The 24,847-nt window shown below is 46.8% G+C and overlaps 1 protein-coding gene across 1 annotated transcript in view; it reads right to left on the minus strand.

Annotated features, from left to right (window-relative positions):
- Positions 1-24,847, minus strand: part of LOC124622807 (semaphorin-2A-like) — a 447,972-nt gene that overhangs the window by 30,725 nt on the left and 392,400 nt on the right. Inside the window, exon 11 of the mRNA XM_047148597.1 lies at positions 11,064-11,215. Within this exon, the coding sequence (XP_047004553.1) occupies positions 11,064-11,215 (152 nt within the window). The remainder of the gene's footprint in view (positions 1-11,063; positions 11,216-24,847) is intronic.

Genomic DNA, 24,847 nt, shown 5'->3' on the forward strand with positions numbered 1-24,847 from the left:
CTGCACGTCCAGCACGAACGCTGGTCCAACTGAGGCGCCAGGTGGAAATGGCATGGCAAGCCGTTCCACAGGACTACATCCAGCATCTCTACGATCGTCTCCATGGGAGAATAGCAGACTGCATTGCTGCGAAAGGTGGATATACACTGTACTAGTGCCGACATTGTGCATGCTCTGTTGCCTGTGTCTATGTGCCTGTGGTTCTGTCAGTGTGATCATGTGATGTATCTGACCCCAGGAATGTGTCAATAAAGTTTCCCCTTCCTGGGACAATGAATTCACGGTGTTCTTATTTCAATTTCCAGGAGTGTATTAGCCGTCTTCTACTGCCTGTTATTAGTTTTGAATTTTGTGTTACTATTTAGTGAAGTGCAAGCAGCGGTATTTTACTGCCTAGTGGCCGCTTACACCCCAGTTACCTGCCCTGGATGTTAGCGTATTTTTGCGGCAGTGTATTTTCCTCGTTTTGCCGATGCGTCTGGCATGACGTGTAGTTTGATATCTGTGTAGATTGTGGTTTCTATTGTCTACCACTGGTTATAGTGGTTCCTTCTGCCTTTCAATGTTTTAAACACCGGATTCTGAAGACGCAGTGCTGCCTGCCACTTCACCATCGCTTGAATTATTCCATCGTTGTACTGGTTATCACACGTTAGGAAAATTTTGGTAAGAGGATTGATGGGCGTTTAAACTGCCCCTAGTTTGAGTTGCCATCCTGTTAGGTGAGCATAACTCTTGGCTGCCTGTCTCGACGCTTACGCAGCAGTAGGGACTTTACTCAGGTCGATCCTTGCTTGGAGCACTGTGGATCACTCCCGTTTTTTATTTGGTCTCATTGTGTCAATTGTTTGAAAATAATATTTTGTTTAAATTATTCCTGTTGCTTGTGGCCTTCAGCCGACAAATAATGTGAATTCTCTCTTAACAAGGCCTTCAGCCGCCAGTGTAGATTTTGTTGCAGTCAATTTTTTTTAATGATTGTATTTTAAAAAATTATTTCCTTATGTAAAGTGTATGTGTTTACTGTGCGACCATCGGTAACTGATTAGGCCACGTCCACACTTTTTCTTGCTTTCGCTAAGTCCCACGTCTCAACAGGTTCTGTATGTTTTCAAGGGAATCTTATGCAATTCTTCCTACTAAATAGTCACAAATTCAGAAGACGATGACGGAAGCGGATAGCAATCAGGCGCTCCTCTCTCTATAGCAGATGACAAAGGCTCAACAATATTGAGATCTGGTTAGTGTGTTGGCCAGGGGAGATGTGAAAATCGATCTCTGTGCTCACAAAACCAGTCCAACCCCTGCCAACAAATCCGGTCATGGAAGATGCGTGCTGTGTGAACAGGGGCCGTGTCATCTTGAAATTCCCCTTAACAGTTCAGGAACAAACATTGTACCATCCGATGCACCTGATCAGCTAAAATGGTTACTTAATCCTTGGTAGTAATGTGACATTTTAGAGACAAAAGAACCCACGGAATACCGCTATATGGCTGTCCAGATTATCAGGGAACCCTTGAAATATTTCCCTCTTGAGACGTAAATTTGCCCAAAAGTTGAAAACTGTTTTTCCGCCATTGTTCGATATTCCAAGTTTCACGGCTTTGGCACAACATTTACCCATTATGAGTATCCAAGTCACTGGTGAGTGGTTTTGGAAGTCCATAACGCACTGCGATTTCCTGCTCATGGAGCTCCCTTCTTTGTTGTTTGGTTACTGGCTGGGTTCGCGATTGCGACACTCATTTCTGTAGTGGACTCTGTAGCTGTCGTCCTCTTACTTTTTGTCACTATACTCTTCAATAGTCGTCTGTCACAATCACTCGACAACAATCACTGGACAACAATATTGTCCACAATAGAGTAGTTTCCCTCGGAAGCTATACATCGGCGTAGCCGTTGTTCCCAGTCTTGGTAGCGGCGCTGAAAATCTTCAAGTGGTAGGGTCACATTGCTTTGAATGTTCTCCAGAGTCCCAAAATGACATAATTTTAAGACTTTTTCAATTTCGGGAAAAGTCACACGGACTCAGATTAGGTGAACAGGGGGCTGTGGCACAACGAGAATGCTTTTTGAAGCCAAAAATTCCTTGACAGAACTGGCCGTGTGACATGGGGCTACGCAGTCACCAACTGCTTAAAATGTCCGGTCTCAATTCTCTATTTTCCTTTTAAGTTTATAGGTCACCCATTGTCCTTATTGTTAGACACCGATTTTATCTCACAAGCAGACGCACAATTTCCACGTTTTATTCGATTTTTGATGCTGAAATCCTTCCTGAGAGAGAACCGTTTTCAAGGTGTTTTCAGCCTTCCAAAAATGATTTGTGCCAGCGGAAAACTTGCGGTCTTGGTATGTAATGTTCCCCAGACACCTGTTTCAACTTTCGAAAGGTCACACTCGTGGATTCTGTGGCGTCACCGCCAGACACCACACTTGCTAGGTGGTAGCCTTTAAATCGGCCGCGGTCCGTTAGTATACGTCGGACCCGCGTGTCGCCACTATCAGTGATTGCAGACCGAGCGCCGCCACACGGCAGGTCTAGAGAGACTTCCTAGCACTCGCCCCAGTTGTTCAACCGACTTTGCTAACGATGGTTCACTGACAAATACGCTCTCATTTGCCGAGACGATAGTTAGCATAGCCTTCAGCTACGTCATTTGCTATGACCTAGCCGGCCGCTGGTGGCCGAGCGGTTCTGGCGCTACAGTCTGGAACCGCGCGACCGCTACGGTCGCAGGTTCGAATCCTGCCTCGGGCATGGATGTGTGTGTTGTCCTTAGGTTAGTTAGGTTTAAGTAGTTCTAAGTTCTAGGGGACTTATGACCTCAGCAGTTGAGTCCCATAGTGCTCAGAGCCATTTTTTTGCTATGACCTAGCAAGGCGCCATTACCAGTTACTATTGATACTGTATAACATGTACCGTCAAGAGCGACGTTCACCATTTATGGATTAAATTTAAGTATTCCACCAGATACGTCAGTTTTTTCTAATTTCCTTGTCCTGTTCCAGGCCTCACGCCAGCCTGCGTGAGCTAAAACGCGTGCCTTTCGGCTTCCTCTCATACCGGGTTGGCTCTCTTGCCAATCCACAACAGATTCCACAAGATTAATACATAACTTTATTGCATAACATTGCTCTAAATTCCGCTGCTCCATTTTCGTAACATACAACAAAAGAGAGAACTTCACTGATGGCGATCTCAGAAACCACGTGATGGCTGTAGAGAGCTGAAACTGGGACTGAGCATTTGGAAGTGATGAACACAACGGTCTATACAGTTGGTACAACACAACCTTACCAGATCCTCCGCAGTGTTCTCAGTCTCATTACTTTCGTAGCACACCTCGTGTATCTTAGATACGATGCATCTTGAAACGCCAAACACTTCAGCTCCCTGCGTTACGGAAGCATCCACTGTACAAATCTCAATAATATGCCCAATTTCGATTTTGTGTATTATGCATGTAAACTGGGCGACCTAGAAACGACGAAGAGGCTTCGTCCCGCCGTAGCCCTCGTGGTTATTGATTGTGCGGTTTGGTTCCACCAAAGCCCAGTGGAACCCCCCCCCCCCCCCCTCTTCCACCCCCAGCAACGTCTCATCATACCAGACGAGTGTAACCCCAAATGTTTGCGTGGTAGAGCAATGGTGGTGTACGCGTTCGTGGAGACAGTGTTTGCGCAGCAATCGCCGACACAGTGTAAAGCCGTCGGCACACGGACCGTGCATCCGAACGTTGGGCGTTGAGCGTGCCGAGTTTCTGACGTCATAGCGTGGAACAGCAGGCTCGGAGGTCTTTCCGAACGTGCAGAGCAAGATCTGGCATGTCAGATATGCTGAGCGTGCATCTGAGCGTTGACCAATGAGATGGCACAACGCCACCTACGTCACACGCACGTCGTGTCCCTTCAGTACAGAGTTGTGAGGCGCCATATTGGAATTCATTTCAAGCCTATATGTATATATGCCGTTTCTGAGCACCAGCAGATTGAGAATCACTGGAAAACCAGTTGTTAACTGTGTGATTCGTTCCAATAAAATAATGAGAAACATCATATTCGTGGCAAAAGAATTATTGTAACTTGCGTATTATGAGAGAAGGCTATTTGAAGGCAGCGACACACTTTGTACAATTTGTTATAATTAAATTTCAATTAGTAACACATCTACGATTGCGGTTTTCAGCAAAGGGTAACATAATATGATTATAGACGAAAGATATGATGTTGATTTAGTCAGTCTACTTTCCGCAGCGCTGCGGCGAGGACGTCTTGTTTACGTCCCGTCCGCGCGGTCGCGAGTGCCCGTAGTTGTTTACTACTGCGTTGTCGGTAGTTTAGAGTCCACCACTACCGACGCAACATGGCACATTCATACAGACAAACCACCATCAAGATCAGTTTTCAGCCCGATCATGCACGACCGCGAGCTTTTGAAGTGGAACGTTTTCTACGTGACAACGTTAAAATTGAACCGCGAGACATAATTGGTATCCATCTCTCTATCACGAGCAGTGTTGTCTACGTCGAGTTAGTGAGTGACGAGGTGTGTAACAGAATCGTGCGCGCACATGCGAACGATCTTAAATTCAAACATTCTGATGGCCATATTGGGGCGGTCTCTATCGATCGCGCGGGGCTTGGCCTCCGTACGATACGCGTCTTCGAGCTCCCTTTCGAAGTACCACCGGACGTAGTCACCGCGGCTTTCCAGCCCTACGGCAGAGTGATCAGCCATATGGCCGAAAAATGGACCACCTTTACAACGTACCCCGTTCTTAACGGGGTGCGACAGATCAAAATTGAACTGACCAAACATGTTCCGTCATATCTTGTCATCGGCGGATGTAGGGCGATCATTATGTATGACGGTCAGCCACGCACTTGCTCTGGTTGTGGCCAAGAAGGGCACGTCCGGTCGGATTGTCTCCGACGACGGTTTACTCAAATCCCGACAGGTGAATCTATGACTCCTTCTACGTGACGACCCTTCCTCTCAATTACGCCGAAGTTACACGGGCAGCAACCCTTTCCGATGCTGACCACATTAGTCCGATAGCCGTCCCCGATAGCGAGACCATGATGGATTCTGCAGTACTGGATCCGGCCTCTACAACGGCGCCCCCACCTGAAGATAATCACCGACCGACCTTGGAAGACGGCGTGGATGCCAGGATGGACATTGACCCACGGGTTGTGCCGACAGCGGTTTTCTTCCAGACACCGGAGCAGCAGCTGAAGAAATCCACCCACATTCAGATACTGAAACACACGTCCGTAAACAGCGTTCCTCGCGAAAACACAAGAGACGACGGCGTGATCCATCGGACGAGTGTTTGCAGCGATCGTCTGACATGGACTGTGGACACTCCGACGACGGTACCGGCGGTACAGAGGCCGCTGTAACATCAAACTCAACAGTTCGCCGTAGTGACGGCTTCAGCCCCTCCGACCCCACATAACAGCAGGATCACATGCAGGCAGCCGCTGCCGATTCCCAGCTAGTAGAGCCGATTGAGTCAGCGCCGAGAGCCGCAGCAGCCAGTAACAGCCAGCAACAGCCGATGGTATTTCATGGCGACTGGGCTGTGAGGAAAACTCGTTGCCCATCGTGTCGGACGACACGCGGGGAAATTTACCCCACCAGTGTTGATCCTTTTCCGCCATCAGCTACAGTGACGAGACAGCCTTACAAGGGTATTGATGGCCAACACGGGTGCTATGGATAGACCTCAAACTTATCGCGTTGCAACTATCAACATCAACACTATACGGACGCGCGCTAAGTTATCCTTGCTTCAGGATATGTTTAACTCTGCTTCCATCGATATAGCCCTTCTCCAGGAAGTGTATGTCGACGACTTCCCAGGCATGTACGGTTACGATGCTTGCGTCTCTCCAGCTTCCCCTACAGGCAGCGGTGTCGCTGTATTTCTTCGGGAAGGGATTGTGGCGGACGATATCCTGTTTCTGCCTGGGGCAAGAGCAATGGCACTCACAGTACTGGGTGTCCGCCTTATCAATATCTACGCACCTTCCGGGACGGACAAACGTCGCGAACGTTCACGATTCTTTGCGGAAGACGTCGCCCCGCTCTTCCAAGGCCGCCACGACCATCTGGTGTTTGGAGGTGACTACAATTGCGTACTGGCGCCCAGAGACCAACTCCCACTACATAATCCGTGCCCGGAACTCGAGACGCTAATTCGGGACCTGCAGATGGTAGACACTTGGGAACATCTTCACGGCCACCGACCGGGATTCACGCACTTCACGAGTCACTCTTCCAGTCGTATCGATCGGATTTATGTCTCACGCTCTCTCGCCGCTGGAACACAGGAGCGGAACTGTGGCCTGCAGCTTTCTCGGACCACTCAGCTTACATTTGTGCCGTCACCCTGCGGCGGCAACAAGTGTGGAGAAGCCGCAGCCCGTGGAAATTAAACATCGCTCACCTGTCGTACCCGGATTGCCGCCAAGCCGTTGAGGATACGTGGCATTCGTGTGAAAATCGCCTCCGTGCGTATCCCACAACGATCCGCTGGTGGTTGGACTGCGCCAAACCGGCACTAAGGCGAACGTTGATAACCTACGGTCGCGACCACGCTACTTGGCGTAGACATAGACTCGACTTTTACTTCAGGGTACTGCGCGACTGCGATGCTATGGAGCCGTCTCCGGAACGACAAACGGCAGTCCACCGTGTTAAGGCTCGGATCATCGCTCATATGCGACGCCACCTAGAGGGGGTAGTCATCCGCTCGAGGACGCAGGATCGAATACCGAGCGAACGCCCGTCAATGTTCCACGTTCTTCGTGAACGTAAACGACGCCAACGAGCGCTGATACGCTTCATCGACACGGAGGACGGTCGTCGCCTCACCACGCAACAAGACATAAACATAGCGTTCTACAATCATTATTCCCAACTCTATTCCGCTCAGACCCCTGATCCGACAGGACTGGAGGACGTCTCTCAGACGATTTACGGCACCCTCACCCCGGCAATGGAAGCGGCCTTGATGGAAGAAATTACAGAAGAAGAAGTGATCGACGCCATTAGAAAAGGAGCTGTCAACAAGTCTCCGGGTCCTGATGGCCGCCGCGCGGGATTAGCCGAGCGGTCTGGGGGGGGTCCCACTCATGGACTATGCGGCTGGTCCCGGCGGAGGTTCGAGTCCTCCCTCGGGCATGGGTGTGTGTGTTTGTACTTAGGATAATTTAAGTTAAGTAGTGTGTAAGCTTAGGGACTGATGACCTTAGCAGTTAAGTCCCATAAGATTTCCCACACACACACGCCTGATGGCCTCCCCTTGGAATTTTAACGGACTTTTCAATATTTATTAGCCTCCCGATGGACGGACATCTGTCGCGAACTACTATCCCCGGAAGTGCCGCTCCCTGCCGCCCTTGTGGAAGGTATGATGATTCATATTCACAAACCGTCCGGTGGCTCACGACTGCAGGACTACCGCCCGTTGACGCTATTGAACTGCGACTTTAAGATCTTTTCTCGACTGTTGGCGGCGCGGATACGCCAGACCTTACGAAATGTTATCTCACCCGATCAAACGTCATTAGGAGGCGACAATAATATTCAAACAGCACTCAGTGAATATCGTGACTTGATCTCACTGGCGAGGGCATGTCGTCTGAAGGGTGCACTGGCGGCAATCGATTTTAGTCAAGCTTTCGACCGAGTGGACCACGACTATTTGGAAGCGGTCCTCCAACATATGCGGTACCCACAAACATTCGTCACTGTCGTCATGCGACTACTCCGTGGCGCGACGTCCAAGGTGATCGTCAACGGCCGACCTACGCAGCCCCTCACCATTTCTCGATCGATACGCCAAGGCTGCCCTCTGTCCACTTTACTTTACGCTGTGGCCATGGAACCTCTCTTCTGCGGCCTGCGCCAACGACTAACGGGTATGACGTTACGAGGCCACACTTTCCGGTGTAAAGCGTACGCTGACGACCTGGTGATTGTCATTCGCAACGGTGACGACACCGCTAGCGCGCTGAATTGGATAGCGAAATATGGCATGGCCACTAGTAGTCGTATCAACGTCGCAAAATCGGTGGCGATGAACATCAGCGTCGGATTGTCTGAGAACAGTGTCACCCCCTTACAGCTCAGAGATAGTTTGAAATGTGTCGGCATTGATTTTACAGACGATATACGACGGACCGCTGCTCACAACTTTCGACGGCTTTTATGGAATGTTCGGACTGGAATTGCCAACAACCGCCTACGAGCCCTGGACATCGCCCAAAGGATCCAGTATGTCAACACACATTTAGCGTCACGCATTCCGCACATCGCCCAGATATTACCTATACCGGTGATGTTAGCTCGCCGTATACTTGCGGCTTTTGGGTCCTTCGTGAGTTCAGGAATGCTTTTCAAGATCAAATATGAGACTCTCACCCTTCCCCCGGATCGAGAAGGGCTTGGCCTTTATCACGTTCATGACAGAGCGATCGCCCTATTTGTGAGCACATTAGTCAAACTGTGGCACCGCCGCCCGGACAGTCTGACGAGTTTGTTAATTGAAGAACTAGCACCGCCCTCCCTGTTGTCACCTGTGCCGATACACCACGTCCCCTCCTCGCTCTTCTACATCGGTGTCTTTTACCTCGAACTAAGTTACGTTCGACTTGCCTTTCCCGCGACTCAACTGGCGACGGTAAAGACGGTTTATCTGGTCCTGCAACGTGGACGACCCGATAACGTCGTGGAGCCGAAACACCCGAACGTCAACTGACGAGTAGTGTGGAGGACAATTCACCACGTAACACTGGACACTGACGTCACTACTGTCAACGGTAAGCAGGTGACCAGATCAAGGCTACATGCGATCCACGTGGTAGACTCACCCACGTGCACGAGCTGTGGCGTTCAAGACAACGATGAACACCGTCTTAGCTGTGGCGAGTCTGCGGCAGTGTGGCACTTAGTGAGGCAAATGTCAGCATACTTCCTTCGGGTAACGCCGAATCATACCGACCCCAAGACTATCTTATTCCCAGATGAGACGTATTACCCACGCACTAAAAGTAATGCAATGACGTGGCTTCGTGGAGATGCAGTGCATTATTTGTTTCAAGACGGCACTAAGGACACTTTAGACTTTTAGAACTATTTGCAGGAACGACATCGCAAGATCCTCCGTAACCCAAAGTATCGACAATATTTTTCCAATTATTTGTGGAGTGCGTTCCACGACCCCCCACGTAGCTGGAACATCACGGGTAAGAGAAGCTAAAATTACAAGACGATGATAGAACACTACACGGTACAACGTGGGATCTACCTTGGTCATTACGAGAAGTCATACATTGATGATACAGCAGATGGAGAGTTTCGTTGTGAACTCTCACACTCTGTAGCAGTATTTGCCCCATTTCCTATTTTTGTCCCCGGTGAGGAAAGATCTTCGCAGTTTTTGTTTCCCATCCGGTGCAAGATGTAGCACTGGTTAATGGTGGTATGGATTCCACCCTTCAGTTTTGTTTCATGGTCTCCTTCGCCCCGCACTTTGCTCTCTTTCTTTATTCCTTTTTCTACAACTATTAGCATGTTTTTAGTTATGTGCGTCCCCATCTCGACGCAACGAGTGCACTTACTACTTTTCAGTTTCTTACTGTTAAAAAAAATTAAAAAAGAATAAAAACATAATTAAAACTAAATAAATGACTAAATAAAAAAATCACAATAATATACCAACTGCATCCTTTGTACCACATCCCCAGGGTGGGAGGGAGGAGACATCGTGGCCAGGCCTCGGGTTGCGACCCCTGCCCACCTTGCCTCCGCCACCCCATTACCTGATCCATCTCCCACAAAAAACAAAACAAAAAAAAAAACAAAAAAAAAAAAGTAAAATGAGTAGCATCACTGCCCAATATTACGTTAGTAGTTAGGCGGTGGTTCCCGTATTGTGACTTCCAAATTCCTATCACTCGCGTTTTTATTATGTTCAGATACTTTATTACTAGTTTAATATAAGTATATACTATAATATTTGATGTTATGTAAATATAAGTTCACCTTTTTTTGAGGAGTGACTTTGTTCGATTGGCATAATCTACTAGACGGCTTGCGCTACTTGTATAAAGATATTTTGCTCCTTTTTCTTTTACGCTTCGTAATTCACATGTTGCAAAGATTCTGCTACTGGGTAGGAACAGTGATCAAGTAAGACTGACCTTGGGGTTTTACTAAAATGTGGGAATGAAAAATAATGTTTATCTTATGCGGAGAAGTATTCAAAATTTCTAACGCACTGTTTGTAATGGAAATTTTATAAGCCTGTGTCCTTATTGATTGGACATGGTACTTTCCTTTTCGTGGACGATGGTGGAAATGTGCGTTTTAATAGAGCTAACGTGGGAATTTTACGCGCGCCCGTTGAGTAAACAGTGTGATTTACGAACTAGAAATATCCCTTAACTGCCGCTGGAGTGCGTTGCGATCGCGTTGTTGGGGCGCACATACCGTATGCACAAGTCGCATCGTTCCTGAGCGTTCAGCAGCACGTTGAACTCAAGAGCACGGTCCGTGTGCCGACGGCCTAACTGAGGCGGAGTAAGGGGAACCAGCCCGCATTCTCCGCGGTAGACGGAAAACTGCCTTAAAATCCATCCACAGGCTGGCCGGAACACCGGACCTCGACACTAATCTGCCGTGTGAATTCGTGCTGGGCCGCTTGCGAAGCAGCGCGTCAGACAACGCGGCTGGCCGGGCGGGCTATTTCGAATTTACTTAACTCTTACATAACTTTCTGACAGCTACACAGAAAGTACAACGTATTAACGACACTGCACAGGTACCGTTCTTGGTCAAATACAACAGCGCAACCTGCAGCCTTTGCTAGCATTCGTCTACATGTTGTAACATGCATTTCTTGCTGTGTTTCCATATTTTTGTCCAACCCTTCCGGTGTAGAGTAGCTGGTCGTGCTGGGAAGACTACGAGTACTCACAGCTGACGGCTGGCGTTGTTGTCCGGTTCCTAGTCACGAGGAGCAGAGCGTGCAGGAGGTACTCACCCTGGGGAGTAGGCCCTGCAGCGTCGGTCGGCGCGGTCCCAGCCACAGTAGGGGTCCCTGGCGCAGCGCAGGCAACTGTCGTAGCGGCGCGCGCACGCCTCCAGCGCCAGCTGCCGCACCCCGCCGTCAGAAGCCACGTACAGCGAGCCGTACTGCGGGCAGGCGCAGCAACAGGTCCGTCACGTGGCACTCGCCAGCAGGTGCAGGCGTAGCGGCCATACACAATAAGAACAAGACAGTCCTTCCACTGGCACAACATAAATTGCTACAACCCAAGTTTCAATCTACCCTATAACTCTAGCTTGCTGACAGTAGGGCGAAGACAAGGGCGGAAGGAAACGAGCTGCAAAACTGAGAATACGCAGAGAGTTCTTCATACAGAAGAATGGGATTTGGACGTAGCCAGTGCACGAGGATTATTTAACTGACTCGAAGCACTTTACTGATGGCTATCGTAATGGATTTTACTGTTGTCGACAGTTTCAGTAGCACAAGGTGGTTTTTCACTTACTTTTCTGGTGATACCGTAGGGTCTGACGTTAATACTTTTATCACATCTGGTGATCATAGGTTGATCGAAACTAATAGTTAACAAAGGTTTTGCCGGCCGTTGTGGCCGAACGGCTCTAGGCGCTTCAGTCTGGAACCGCGCGACTGATACGGTCGAAGGTTCGAATCCTGCCTCGGGCATGGGTGTGTGTGATGTCCTTAGGTTAGTTAGGTTTAAGTAGTTCTAAATTCTAGGGGACTAATGAACTCAGATGTTAAGTCCCATAATCCTCAGAGCCATTTTTTTGAACAAAGGTTTACTTCAGTGTTTCGGTAGTACTTAAAAACAACTTTTCTCAAACATATATGTGCTGTAGGGTACCCCCTTTACAAGAAGTGTACGTCCTAGCATGGGCCATTTAAACTAACTTCAGAACAGATAACCTGACTGCTCAAATTATTTGCCATAATGGTGTTTCAAACATCCATGTGCGTTAAAATCTGAATGAAACGACCTAATAAGAATCTCAGCTATTTTCACAAATACCGCCAAAACTGTAACAACCCGTACACTTATCATCATGGAAGGTAAATGGAGACCAATAGAAACAAATACTGATGAAGACACTGTAGAAACGTTTTCTTTAACTGCAATCGTTTTCATAAACGATGAGGATCTCTTAGCGCCTCAGACGTGCTGCGTCGACTTCAGATCAGTCGAACTTGGAGACCACGACATCAAATACCTGTAGCACGTTTCTGAAAAATGGTTCAAATGGCTCTGAGAACGATGGGACTTAACATCTGAGATCATCAGTCCCCTAGAACTTGGAACTACTTAAACATAACTGACCTAAGGACATCATACACATCCATGCCCGAGGGAGGATTCGAGCCTGCGACCGTAGCGGTCGAGCGGTCCCAGACTGAAGCGCCTAGAACCACTCGGCCACTCCGGCCGGCAGCACGTTTCTAGCCTAGTTGCGGGAAGGTCCAATCTAAGTTGGGGAAAAGATCGAGGATGAACGAATGCAGATGGCCCGCTGTAATGTCCGCGTAATCCCCAGATTTCATGGTTCCTTTCATTATACCACAGGTCCCATGGGAGCGAAGATGAGCGTCTCGCGTAGCATAATACACTCCTGGAAATGGAAAAAAGAACACATTGACACTGGTGTGTCAGACCCACCATACTTGCTCCGGACACTGCGAGAGGGCTGTACAAGCAATGATCACACGCACGGCACAGCGGACACACCAGGAACCGCGGTGTTGGCCGTCGAATGGCGCTAGCTGCGCAGCATTTGTGCACCGCCGCCGTCAGTGTCAGCCAGTTTGCCGTGGCATACGGATCTCCATCGCAGTCTTTAACACTGGTAGCATGCCGCGACAGCGTGGACGTGAACCGTATGTGCAGTTGACGGACTTTGAGCGAGGGCGTATAGTGGGCATGCGGGAGGCCGGGTGGACGTACCGCCGAATTGCTCAACACGTGGGGCGTGAGGTCTCCACAGTACATCGATGTTGTCGCCAGTGGTCGGCGGAAGGTGCACGTGCCCGTCGACCTGGGACCGGACCGCAGCGACGCACGGATGCACGCCAAGACCGTAGGATCCTACGCAGTGCCGTAGGGGACCGCACCGCCACTTCCCAGCAAATTAGGGACACTGTTGCTCCTGGGGTATCGGCGAGGACCATTCGCAACCGTCTCCATGAAGCTGGGCTACGGTCCCGCACACCGTTGGGCCGTCTTCCGCTCACCCCCCAACATCGTGCAGCCCGCCTCCAGTGGTGTCGCGACAGGCGTGAATGGAGGGACGAATGGAGACGTGTCGTCTTCAGCGATGAGAGTCGCTTCTGCCTTGGTGCCAATGATGGTCGTATGCGTGTTTGGCGCCGTGCAGGTGAGCGCCACAATCAGGACTGCATACGACCGAGGCACACAGGGCCAACACCCGGCATCATGGTGCGGGGAGCGATCTCCTACACTGGCCGTACACCACTGGTGATCGTCGAGGGGACACTGAATAGTGCACGGTACATCCAAACCGTCATCGAACCCATCGTTCTACCATTCCTAGACCGGCAAGGGAACTTGCTGTTCCAACAGGACAATGCACGTCCGCATGTATCCCGTGCCACCCAACGTGCTCTAGAAGGTGTAAGTCAACTACCCTGGCCAGCAAGATCTCCGGATCTGTCCCCCATTGAGCATGTTTGGGACTAGATGAAGCGTCGTCTCACGCGGTCTGCACGTCCAGCACGAACGCTGGTCCAACTGAGGCGCCAGGTGGAAATGGCATGGCAAGCCGTTCCACAGGACTACATCCAGCATCTCTACGATCGTCTCCATGGGAGAATAGCAGCCTGCATTGCTGCGAAAGGTGGATATACACTGTACTAGTGCCGACATTGTGCATGCTCTGTTGCCTGTGTCTATGTGCCTGTGGTTCAGTCAGTGTGATCATGTGATGTATCTGACCCCAGGAATGTGTCAATAAAGTTTCCCCTTCCTGGGACAATGAATTCACGGTGTTCTTATTTTAATTTCCAGGAGTGTATTACCCTCACTCAAGGCTCAATACAAGTTTCGTGCAACTCTTCAGTTAGATGACGTAGTATCCAGATTTGATCATCTACCTCATGCGACAATAAGTGTGATTCACTGACTAGGTGACACGTTTCCATCCACCCACGGTCCAGTCGTGATGATCCCGTCTTCAGTGCAGTCGTAATTGACGGCGTCATAGAGTCATCGTGGAAACACACTGGGATCGTTTGCTGCAGAGTCAAAGTTCAACAATTTGCGGTGAACGATGTGCTCGGAAACTTTTGTGCCCACACCTGCGATGCACTCCATGATCAGCTCAGCCAAAGTTTGCCGCGTATTCTGCTTTCTCACGTTGGGTGACGCGGCTTGGAGGTCTGACATCACTTCGCCTGCTCGTGGTCTCACCATGCTTCAGCCACTTGCAACACGTGCTCGTCACCGTAACCCGCCAACGGCTGACGTGCCCCGCTGTTTGCAAGAAGTTTGCAGGCGCTGTGTCAGTACAAACTTTCCCCCGTGAAGTCGCCTACGTTCGTGGATTTACCACTTCTTGACCCGCGTCTTCGCGACAACGGTTCGCCATTCGTTTCTGCTCCGCTCAGATACTTTCGCTACAGCGTCAGGTTCCCACAACGCCATCTCACTAAGTGCAGTGGTAACACTATAATGATTTCACTCAACAGTATATAACACTGTGAAAATGACCTAATAAAAATCTCACATATTTTCACAGTGTAAATAAAAGTATCAACTCTCATACAGTTAGTATCGTGAAAGGGGGAACAGATCAGCAAGAACAAATTCTAACGGAACTGCTGGAATCACAGGAAGGTTTTCTTTTCGTCAGTGGTGTACTCTTTTTAATGCATGATGAGCACAATATTCTCTTCGTAGGTCTTTGTTTTTGCATGTTAAGATTTTATAATCAGTTTTCTTACTTGTCATTATAAACTTAAGTTTTTTCAGAATCAACAACTTAATTTACTTTGTAAAATGGTTCCTGAAATACTTACATTGTAACTTCTTACATTCTTTTATCATGTGCTCTCTTTCTGTGATGTTTTGTGAGAGAAAGTGACTGTGAGTGTGTGTGTGTGTGTGTGTGTGTGTGTGTGTGAGTGAGTGTGTGTGTGTATGTGTGTGACGTGAGCGATGATGTTTTGTGGTTATAATTTTTTCTATGTGAGACATCCGTTCGTATCAAAGAGCGTGTTCAGGTTTTGTTTTTACTGATCTCTTTTCGTTTGACCGATGGTAACTCTATATGGTCTAAGTTTTCAGCGGTACTTCTCAAAGCTGCGAGGTTATAAAAGTATTGCATTCGTCATCACGTTTAGTGTGTTGTAGTTCGAAATCCGGATACTGCTGTATTTCCTGAATAAATCGTTCACTCAGCACCGATGTATGCCTTCTCTCTGGAAGTCTTCGGCATATTAAGTGTGTATGTCGGAAGGCGGGCAACCGACTGAGCTCTACGGCAAGACCCTACCTAATAGCTTCAGTTCTACCGATACTTTATGCTCTGTTCCTCCTGATATTGAACGAGTTCTTTTTGAGTTAGAGATTAAATCCATTTCGCTTGTAATCATGAGAGGAAGATCACACGAATGCTAACGTTTACTAACTAGAAGTTGTCGAATCCGATTATCAGTTACGACGGTAGCTTCAATAACCTTCGGTGCTTATCATACTTTACTTCATTGTTCATCTTCATAGACCTTCATTAGTTAAGTGTTACTAAAGATCTTATTTTCTTTCCAAGACACATTTAAACTTTCAGTACCACACCACGTACAACGTGCTCTCTCTTACAACGGATTATTACAATTAGAGAAATGCATTAAAATGTGAACTTTATGCAATATTAGAGCAATAAAATATTTAGAGGAGTTGTATGTATGCCTACTAATCTTTTTTCTTGCGTTACTTGCTTTCAGAAGTGTAACATTTCGTCTCTCGTTTCTTCATTAGTGGAGCGTCATATCATTTACAATATTCGTTAGAATACAATTTTTCTCCACGAGATAAGCGCCAAATGAGAAGTATTGGCCACCACACCTTAACATTCCTAGTCATTTGTAATACCTCTCTTTATAGTCGTGTTTCTGTATCCTAAGTTCACAGGCAGACGTACCGCACAATTTTTTGGATATACACCTACGTTAAGTTTGCTTCCGGGAGTACGATTAATCATGACATTTTTAGTGTCGTATTGAATCTATGTTTTATCAGCTTCAGTTCCCGATCTTTTACTGCGTTCCATCTTTTGTGGAAATTTTACTTTTGTTTGTTAGATTGTGCTACGCAGTTTTAGGTATTACTGAACCAATAACTGGTAGGTACTACGTCTTTCTTCTCATGCTTTCTTGATTCTTTGTCGTGTTGTGTGTTGTGGTGTTCAGTCCAGAGACTGGTTTAATGAAGCTCTCCATGCTATTCTATCCTGAGCAAGCATCTACATCTGCCAGTACCTACTGCAACCTACATCCTTCTGAATCCGTTTAGTGTATTCATCTCTTGCTCTCCCTCTACGATTTTTACCCTCCGCGCTGCCCTCCAGTACTAAATTGGTGATCCCTTGATGCCTCAGAATATGTCATACCAATCGATCCCTTCTTCTAGTCAAGTTGTACGAAAAATTTCTCTTCTCCCCAATTCTATTCAGTACCTCTTTATTAGTTATGTGATCTACCCATCTAATCTTCAGCGTCCTTCTGTAGCACCACGTTTCGAAAGCTTCTATTCTCTTCTTGTCCGAACTATTCATTGTCCATGTTTCACTTCCATACATGGCTACACTCCATACAAATACTCCCAGAAACGACTTCCTGACACTTAAATCTATGGCCGGCAGGAGTGGCCGAGCGGTTCTAGGCGCTACGGTCTGGAACCGCGCGACCGCTACAGTCGCAGGTTCGAATCCTGCCTCGGGTATGGATGTGTGTGACATCTTTAGGATAGTTAGGTTTAAGTAGTTCTAAGTTCTAGGGGGCTGATGACCTCAGAAGTTTGGTCCCATAGTACTCAGTGCCATTTTGAACTTAAATCTATACTCGATGTTAACAAATTTCTCTTCTTCAGAAATGCTTTCCTTACCATTGCCTCTCTACTTCGACCATCATCAGTTATTTCGCTCCCCAAATAGCAAAACTCCTTTACTACTTTAAGTGTCTCATATCCTAATCTAATTCCCTGAGCATCATCCGACTAAATTCGACTACATTTCATTATCCTCGTTTTGTTTTCGATGATGTTAATCTTATACCCTCCTTTCAAGACACTGTCCATTCCGTTCAGCTGCTCTTCTAAGTCATTTGCTGTCTCTGACAGAATTACAATGTCATCGGCGTACCTCAAAGTTTATATCTCTCTTCCATGGATTTTAATTCCTACTCCGAATTTTTCTTTTGTTTTCTTTACTGCTTGCTCAATATACAGATTCAATAACATCGGGGATAGGCTACAACCCTGTGTCGCTCTCTTCCCAACCACTGCTTCCCTTTCATGCCCCTCGACTCTTATAACTGCCATGTGGTTTCAGTACAAATTGAAAATGGCCTTTCGCTTCCTGTATTTTCCGCCTGCCACCTTCAGAATTTGAAAGGGAGTATTGCAGTCAACATTTTCAAAAGCTTTATCTAAGTCTACAAATGCTAGAAACGTAGGTTTGCCTTTCCTTAATCTAGTTTCTAAGATAAGTCGTACGGTCAGTATTGCCTCGCGTGTTCCATCGTTTCTGCGGATTCCAATCTGATCTTCCCCGAGGTCGGTTTCTACCAGTTTTTCCATTCGTCTGTAAAGAATTCGTGTTAGAATATTGCAGCCGTGGCTTATTAAACAGTTAGTTCGGTAATTTGCACACCTGTCTACCCCTGCTTTCTTTGCGATTGGAATTATTATATCTTGAAGTCTGAGGGTATTTCACCTGTCTCATACATCTTGCTCACCAGATGGTAGAGTTGTGTCAGGGCTAGCTCTCCTAAGGCCATCAACAGCTCTAATGGAATGTTGTCTACTCACGGGGCCTTGTTACGACTTAGGTCTTTCAATGCTGTCAAAATCTTCACGCAGTATCATATTTCCCATTTCATCTTCATCTACATCCTCTTCCATTTCCATAATATTGTCCTCAAGAACATCGCCCTTGTATAGACCCTCTATATACTACTTCCACCATTCTGCTTTCCCTTCTTTGTTTAGAACTGGGTTTCCATCTGAGCTCTTGATAATCATGCACGTGGTTCTCTTTTCTCCAATGGTCTCTTCAGTTTTCCGGTAGTCAGTATCTATCTTACCCCAAGTGATATACGCCTCTACATCTTTACATTTGTCCTCTAGCCATCCGTGCTTAGCCATTTTGCACTTCCTGTCAATCTCATTTTTGAGACGTTTGTATTCCTTTTTGCCTGCTTCATTTACTGCATTTTTGTATTTTCTCCTTTCATCAATTAAATTCAGTATCTCTTCTGTTACCCAAGGATATCTATTAGCCCTCGTCTTTTTACCTGCTTGATCTTCTGCTACTTTCATTATTTCATCTCTCAAAGCTACCCATTCTTCTTCTACTGTATTTCTTTCCCTCATTCTTGTCAATCGTTCCCTAATGCTCTCCCTGAAACTCTGTACAACCTCTGGTTCTTTCAGTTTATCCAGGTCCCATCTCCTTAAATTCCCACCTTTTTGCAGTTTCTTTAGTTTTAGTCTACAGTTCATAACCAACAGATTGTGGTCAGAGTCCACATCTGCCCCTGGAAATGTCTTACAATTTAAAACATGGTTCCTAAATCTCTGTGTTAACATTATATAATCTATCTGAAAGTTAGTATCTCCAGGCTACTTCCATGTATACAACCTTCTTTTAAGATTCTTGAACCAGGTGTTAGGTATGATTTACACTCTTGTCATGACTTTATTATTTATTTTGTCGGTTAAATGTGTGCGTGCGTGTGTGTGTGTGTGTGTTTGTTTGTTTGTTTGTTTGTGTGTGTGTGTGTGTGTGTGTGTGTGTGTGTAGTCGGGTGGGTTGCGTTGCTAGGCGTGTTCTCGTATCTGTTGTTATCTTAGCCTTCTGGTGTAATGGAAGCTGTCATCTGTGGACTTAAGTAGCGTATCACATATACTGATGAGTCAAAACCACTGCGACCATCTGCTTAATGGCGTGTTGTTTCACGTTTTAAGAGCGGTACGTAAGTGACCCTGCTCGATTATTATTCAACAAATGCTTCATAATTTTCTGGAGTTATGTGACACCCGATGCCTATGAAAACGTCGCGCAGTTTCCGTAAATTTCGGACCGGTGACTTGCGGGAGCAGAGCTAGGGCCTAAGACAGTCCCAGATGTGTACCATCGGGTTCAGACACCAATTTCCATTCTGCATCATTCGCATCAAACCATATCGTGGTGTGAGATACCCAAGCAACCAAGTAAGACATCAAGAATGAAGAGATGCAGGTGAGCTGCCCGCAATGATGTCCATGTAGTCCCCAGCTCGTGTGGTGCCTTTGACTAACACTACAGATTCCACCGAGTTACTGGCCCCCATAGCTTAATACTGCTCCACATCTCGTGCAGTACATTTTGCGAGTAGCCGTTCGCCTGGATGACACTGTATCTAATCACGAACATTGACCTAGTGTAACAAGAAACGAGATTCATACGACCACGGGACACGATTTAGTTTATTCATGGTCCATTGTCAGTATCCACAGCGAGAATTCTGAGCTCGAGGAATGTGGCAGAAGACGTGCTGACGTAAAAGGTTCCTATTGCTGGAGAAAAAAAATCTCGAGAATATTACATGTAGATTTTGAGATATACAGGGTAGTCCATTGATCGTCACCGGGCCAAATATCTCACGAAATAAGCGTCAAACCTAAAAGCTACAAAGAACGAAACTTGTCTAGCTTGAAGGGGGAAAGCAGATGGCGCTATGGTTGGCCTGCTAGATAGCGCTGCCATACGTCAAACGGATATCAACTGCGTTTTTTTAAAAATAGGAACCCCCATTTGTTATTACATATTCGTGTAGTGCGTAAAGAAATATGAATGTTTTAGTTGGACCACATTTTTCGCTTTGTGATAGATGGCTCTGTAATAGTCACAAACATATGGATCACAATTTTAGACGAACAGTTGGTAACAGGTATGTTTTTTAAATTAAAATACAGAACGTAGGTAGGTTTGAAGATTTTATTTCGGATGTTCCAATGTGATACATGTACTTTTGTGAACACCATTTCTGAGAACGCATGCTGCTACAGCGTGATTACCTGTAAATACCACATTAATGCAATAAATTCTCAAAACGGTGTCCGTCAACCTCATTGCATTTGGCAATACGTGTAACGACATTCCTCTCAACAGCGAGTAATTCGCTTTCCGTAATGTTCGCATATGCATTGAAAATGCGCTGACGCATGTTGTGGGGCGTTGTCGGTGGATCATTATAGCAAATATCCTTCCACTTTCCCCACAGAAGGAAATCCGGGGACGTCAGATCCGGTGAACGTGCGACCAATGTTATGGTGCTTCGACCACCAATCCACCTGTCATGAAACATGCTATTCAATACCGCTTCAACCGCACGCTAGCTAGGTGCCAGACATTCATCATGTTGGAAGTACATCGCCATTCTGTCATGCAGTGAAACATCTTGTAGTAACTTCAGTAGACCGTTAAGTAGGAAATCAGCATACATCGCACCATTTAGATTGCCATCGATAAAATGGGGGCCAATTATCCTTCTTCTCATAATGCCGCACGATACATTAACCCGCCAAGGTCGCTGATGTTCCACTTGTCGCAGCCATCGTGGATTTTCCGTTGCTCAATAGCGCGTATTACGCCGGTTTACGTTACCGCTATTGGTGAATGACGCTTCGTCGCTAAATAGAACGCGGACAAAAAATCTAAGTCGCTACACAGAGCCAGGCGTAGATTCCTGGGCAGAGCCGTGAGCGAGGGCCTCAAGAACCAGGTGTCATCGTCCCGTAATTTCTCTTGTGCCCAGTGGCCTAACTACACACGACGTTCAAAGTCGTCGCCATGCAATTGCTGGTGCATAGAAATATGGTACGAGTGCAATCGATGTTGATGCAGCATTTTCAACACGGACGTTTCTGGAATTCCCGATTCTCACGCAGTTTGTCTGCTACTGATGTGCGGATTAGCCTCCACAGCAGCTAAAACACCTACATGGGCATCATCATTTGTTGCAGGTCGTGGTTGACGTTTCACATGTGGCTGAACACAATCCTGTTCCCTTAAATAACGTAACTATCCGTCGAACGCTCCAGGCACTTGGATGATGTCGTCCAGAATTCCGATCAGCACACATAGCACACGCCAGTTGGGCATTTTGATCACAATAGCCATACATCAACACGATATCGACCTTTTCCGCAATTGGTAAACGGTCCATTTTAACACGGGCAATGTATCACGAAGCAAATACCGTCCGAACTGGCGGAATGTTACGTGATACCACTTATACGTTTGTGACTATTACAGCGCCATCTATCAGAAAGCGAAAAAAGTGGTCCAAGTAAAACATTCATATTTCTTTACGTACTGCACGAATATGTAATAAAAATGGGGGTTCCTATTAAGAAAAAAACGCCGTTGATATCCGTTTGACCTATGACAGCCGCCATCTAGCGGGCCGACCATAGCGCCATCTGGTTTCCCCCTTCAATCTAGACGAGTTTCGTTGTTTGTAGTTTTTTCGTTTGATGCTTATTTCGTGAGATATGTGGCCCGGTCTCTATCAGTGGACCACCCTGTATTTGTGAGAACGATGAGCCGGTCGAACCACATGTGTCCATGAGAGTGTTGGAGTAAGTGAACGCTCACTCTCTTCAATAACGTAGAACACCAACCAGATTTCTTTCGCCCACGGGTATGTTGAACGTGAATGTTAAACAGCGATATCTAATGGTTCAGTTCAACAGGCTCGGGATGAGGAGAGTGCTTGTGTAATGCGGGGCCTGCGGCTGGCAGCTATTGGGATGAGGACGGTGTGACAGGCGGCGTGTGGCCGCATGTTATGAGGCCGCGGCGCAGAGCGGCGCTCGTCCGTCTTCGTCACTGCCACGGCTCGCTCGCCCGCCGCTGTCGGCTTTCAGTGTGGCCGCTGCCCGTGCGAGAGGCCGATACACTCGCGTAGGCTCACTCTGTCGCGACCACTGCACTGGTTCACTGCCGTGCTTGGGCTGCGGTCACCGGGGCAACGGTGTCGCTGGATTCCGCCACGATCGATGTCGGGGGAAGACGGTCGATCTTTTCAAATCTATAGGCCACTACGTGCGCGGTCACACTTTAGCCGATCTCATCGCCCGAACATACAGACCTCTGACGACAATCATGAAATTCAGATCATTTTGTTTTTCTCTGTCAAATTGATCGAGTTCCTTACACTCGGAACGTGGACTGTGAGAAACTGGTAAGTTTAGTCCGAGAAAGTGAGTTTGTCACATCCTGAGGATGAAAAACATCATTTTCTGGACATCGTTCGGAACGCATTTTTTTCGATACCACAAGTAGGAGTAATGAACATCGCGAATTTTTGGTGTAAGTAATAGCCTCAAAAAAATAATTCTCAAGTGAAAAGTTTGGCGAGTCTTGCGTTTATAATTACTGTAGTAGCTCTTTTTTGAGCTGTGATAGGTGGACATTAGCTCTCTGCTTCTACCATTTTTATGCCAATGAGCTGGTGATTCTCTTCCGTGAAATGGTTTGCAGATGTCGTGCATTATGTTTTTACACTATTCAGTACTTCAAGCGTCCAGAGTATCTTATTCTAAACTTATACTTGCTTTTACACGTATGCTGAATGAGAGTCATTGGAGGTTAACTGACGTAGACCTACCTCTGCACACATTGAGACTTGGCAATACTCTCTTAGGATTTAAAGTTTGGCTCAAGCGCGCATACATAAGCTCTGGAATCTAAGATATTGCTGTCGCGCTTCGCAGCGCACGGATTAATTAGTGACAGATTGGAAGCCAGTGTAGGAGCCCGCCTGCTGTGGTGCGCACGTGTGTTGGGCGAGTGGTCGTCGCCGAGCTGCCGTACTGCCGCGTCAGCCAGCAGCAACACAGGATTTGGTATTTCGTTGATATTTTTTTATAATTTGCAGCGCGCTTATTAATTTAAAGGAAAGGGTTTGCGTATGTGCGTATCAGCAGACGGTAATTTTGATAATAATAGGAGTTGAATTCTTAATGGAAACCATCGTTAGACGTATAGATTAAGTACTGATTTTTCTCATTGATTTCTTTTGTAATTGTCAGGGAATTGTTTCACTATGTATTTAATTGAGAAGTATTTCAGTCTGTCTCAAGAGTTTGATTAATTTGTAATACTGCTTTAATGCCACTGGAGGCACATTTACATACGAAGCGATTGTTCAAAGAGCATCTACCGTTTTGTTAATTGAATGAGAAAGAATCGCTTTCAGAATATAGTTTTTGAAAAAAGGAATTACTTGTTTGGGTTATCATTTATCGAGTTTAGATTTGACCAAACCCTTTCTCTTGAATTATATGTAGTTGTAGTAAGCAGGAGCAGCCGCAGCAACAGCAGGAGCCGGCATACAGAACATGCATTGCACTCAGCATGAATAAAAGGTTTTTTTAATGTTTTTGTTAAATAATGTAATGCAGCAGATCAAGCAGTGCCAGCAGAAAGACCAAGTAAGTTATTTGTTGCGCACAGGACCAATAAAAAAAAGTGTAGGCGATCTCTGTAATAATAAAGTTGACAAGAGTACAAGCTCGAGATTTTCAGTAGAAACACGACATAAGAAGATAGAGCTCGCGACTTTCAAATGGTTCAAATGGCTCTGAGCACTATGGAACTTAACAGCTGTGGTCAGAACTTAGAACTACTTAAACCTAACTAATCTAAGGACATCACACACATCCATGCCCGAGGCAGGATTCGAACCTGCGACCGTAGCAGTCGCACGGTTCCGGACTGCGCGCCTAGAACCGCGAGACCACCGCGGCCGGCTCGCGACTTTCAACACTGAAATAAATGCAACTGAAGAGAGTGTTAATCTTGCTTTTCTAGATCACTAGGAATCATGTAGAGTATATAACAGAACGTCCCTTCCGTTATCTCACAAATTCGTAAAACGTGCTACGTTATTCCGGCAACTGAGAACAGAGCATACCGTACTCGCCAAGTTCTTTTCGAGATAAATCTCGCCCATTCTTCCGCTTTCGGTGTCTTTTTGGTAGCAAAAGCCACACCGCAGCACTCCTCTTCAAGTACAGACGCTTCCGTTCTCTCCATGCCACCATAGGAGGTTAAAATCCAACCTACGTCTTACGCAGAATAGATTCTAAACTAACATAACATCTTTGACCCCGCCAAAAATTGAAAAAGGAGATCGCACGTACTGTGACCAAACCGTCGGGCGATACTATCGGGCCGGCCGAAGTGGCCGTGCGGTTAAAGGCGCTGCAGTCTGGAACCGCAAGACCGCTACGGTCGCAGGTTCGAATCCTGCATCGGGCATGGATGTTTGTGATGTCCTTAGGTTAGTTAGGTTTAACTAGTTCTAAGTTCTAGGGGACTGATGACCTCAGCAGTTGAGTCCCATAGTGCTCAGAGCCATTTGAACCATTTTTGATACTATCGGGCGACTTGTGACGACAGCGTCTGACGACAATTGTCGGTGCCACTGTGAACTCAGCCTTAGGAGAGCACATCTCACTATAAGGCAGTAATTATGACCCT

This window comes from Schistocerca americana, chromosome 7, assembly GCF_021461395.2.
Source record: "Schistocerca americana isolate TAMUIC-IGC-003095 chromosome 7, iqSchAmer2.1, whole genome shotgun sequence".
Lineage (NCBI taxonomy): Eukaryota > Metazoa > Arthropoda > Insecta > Orthoptera > Acrididae > Schistocerca > Schistocerca americana.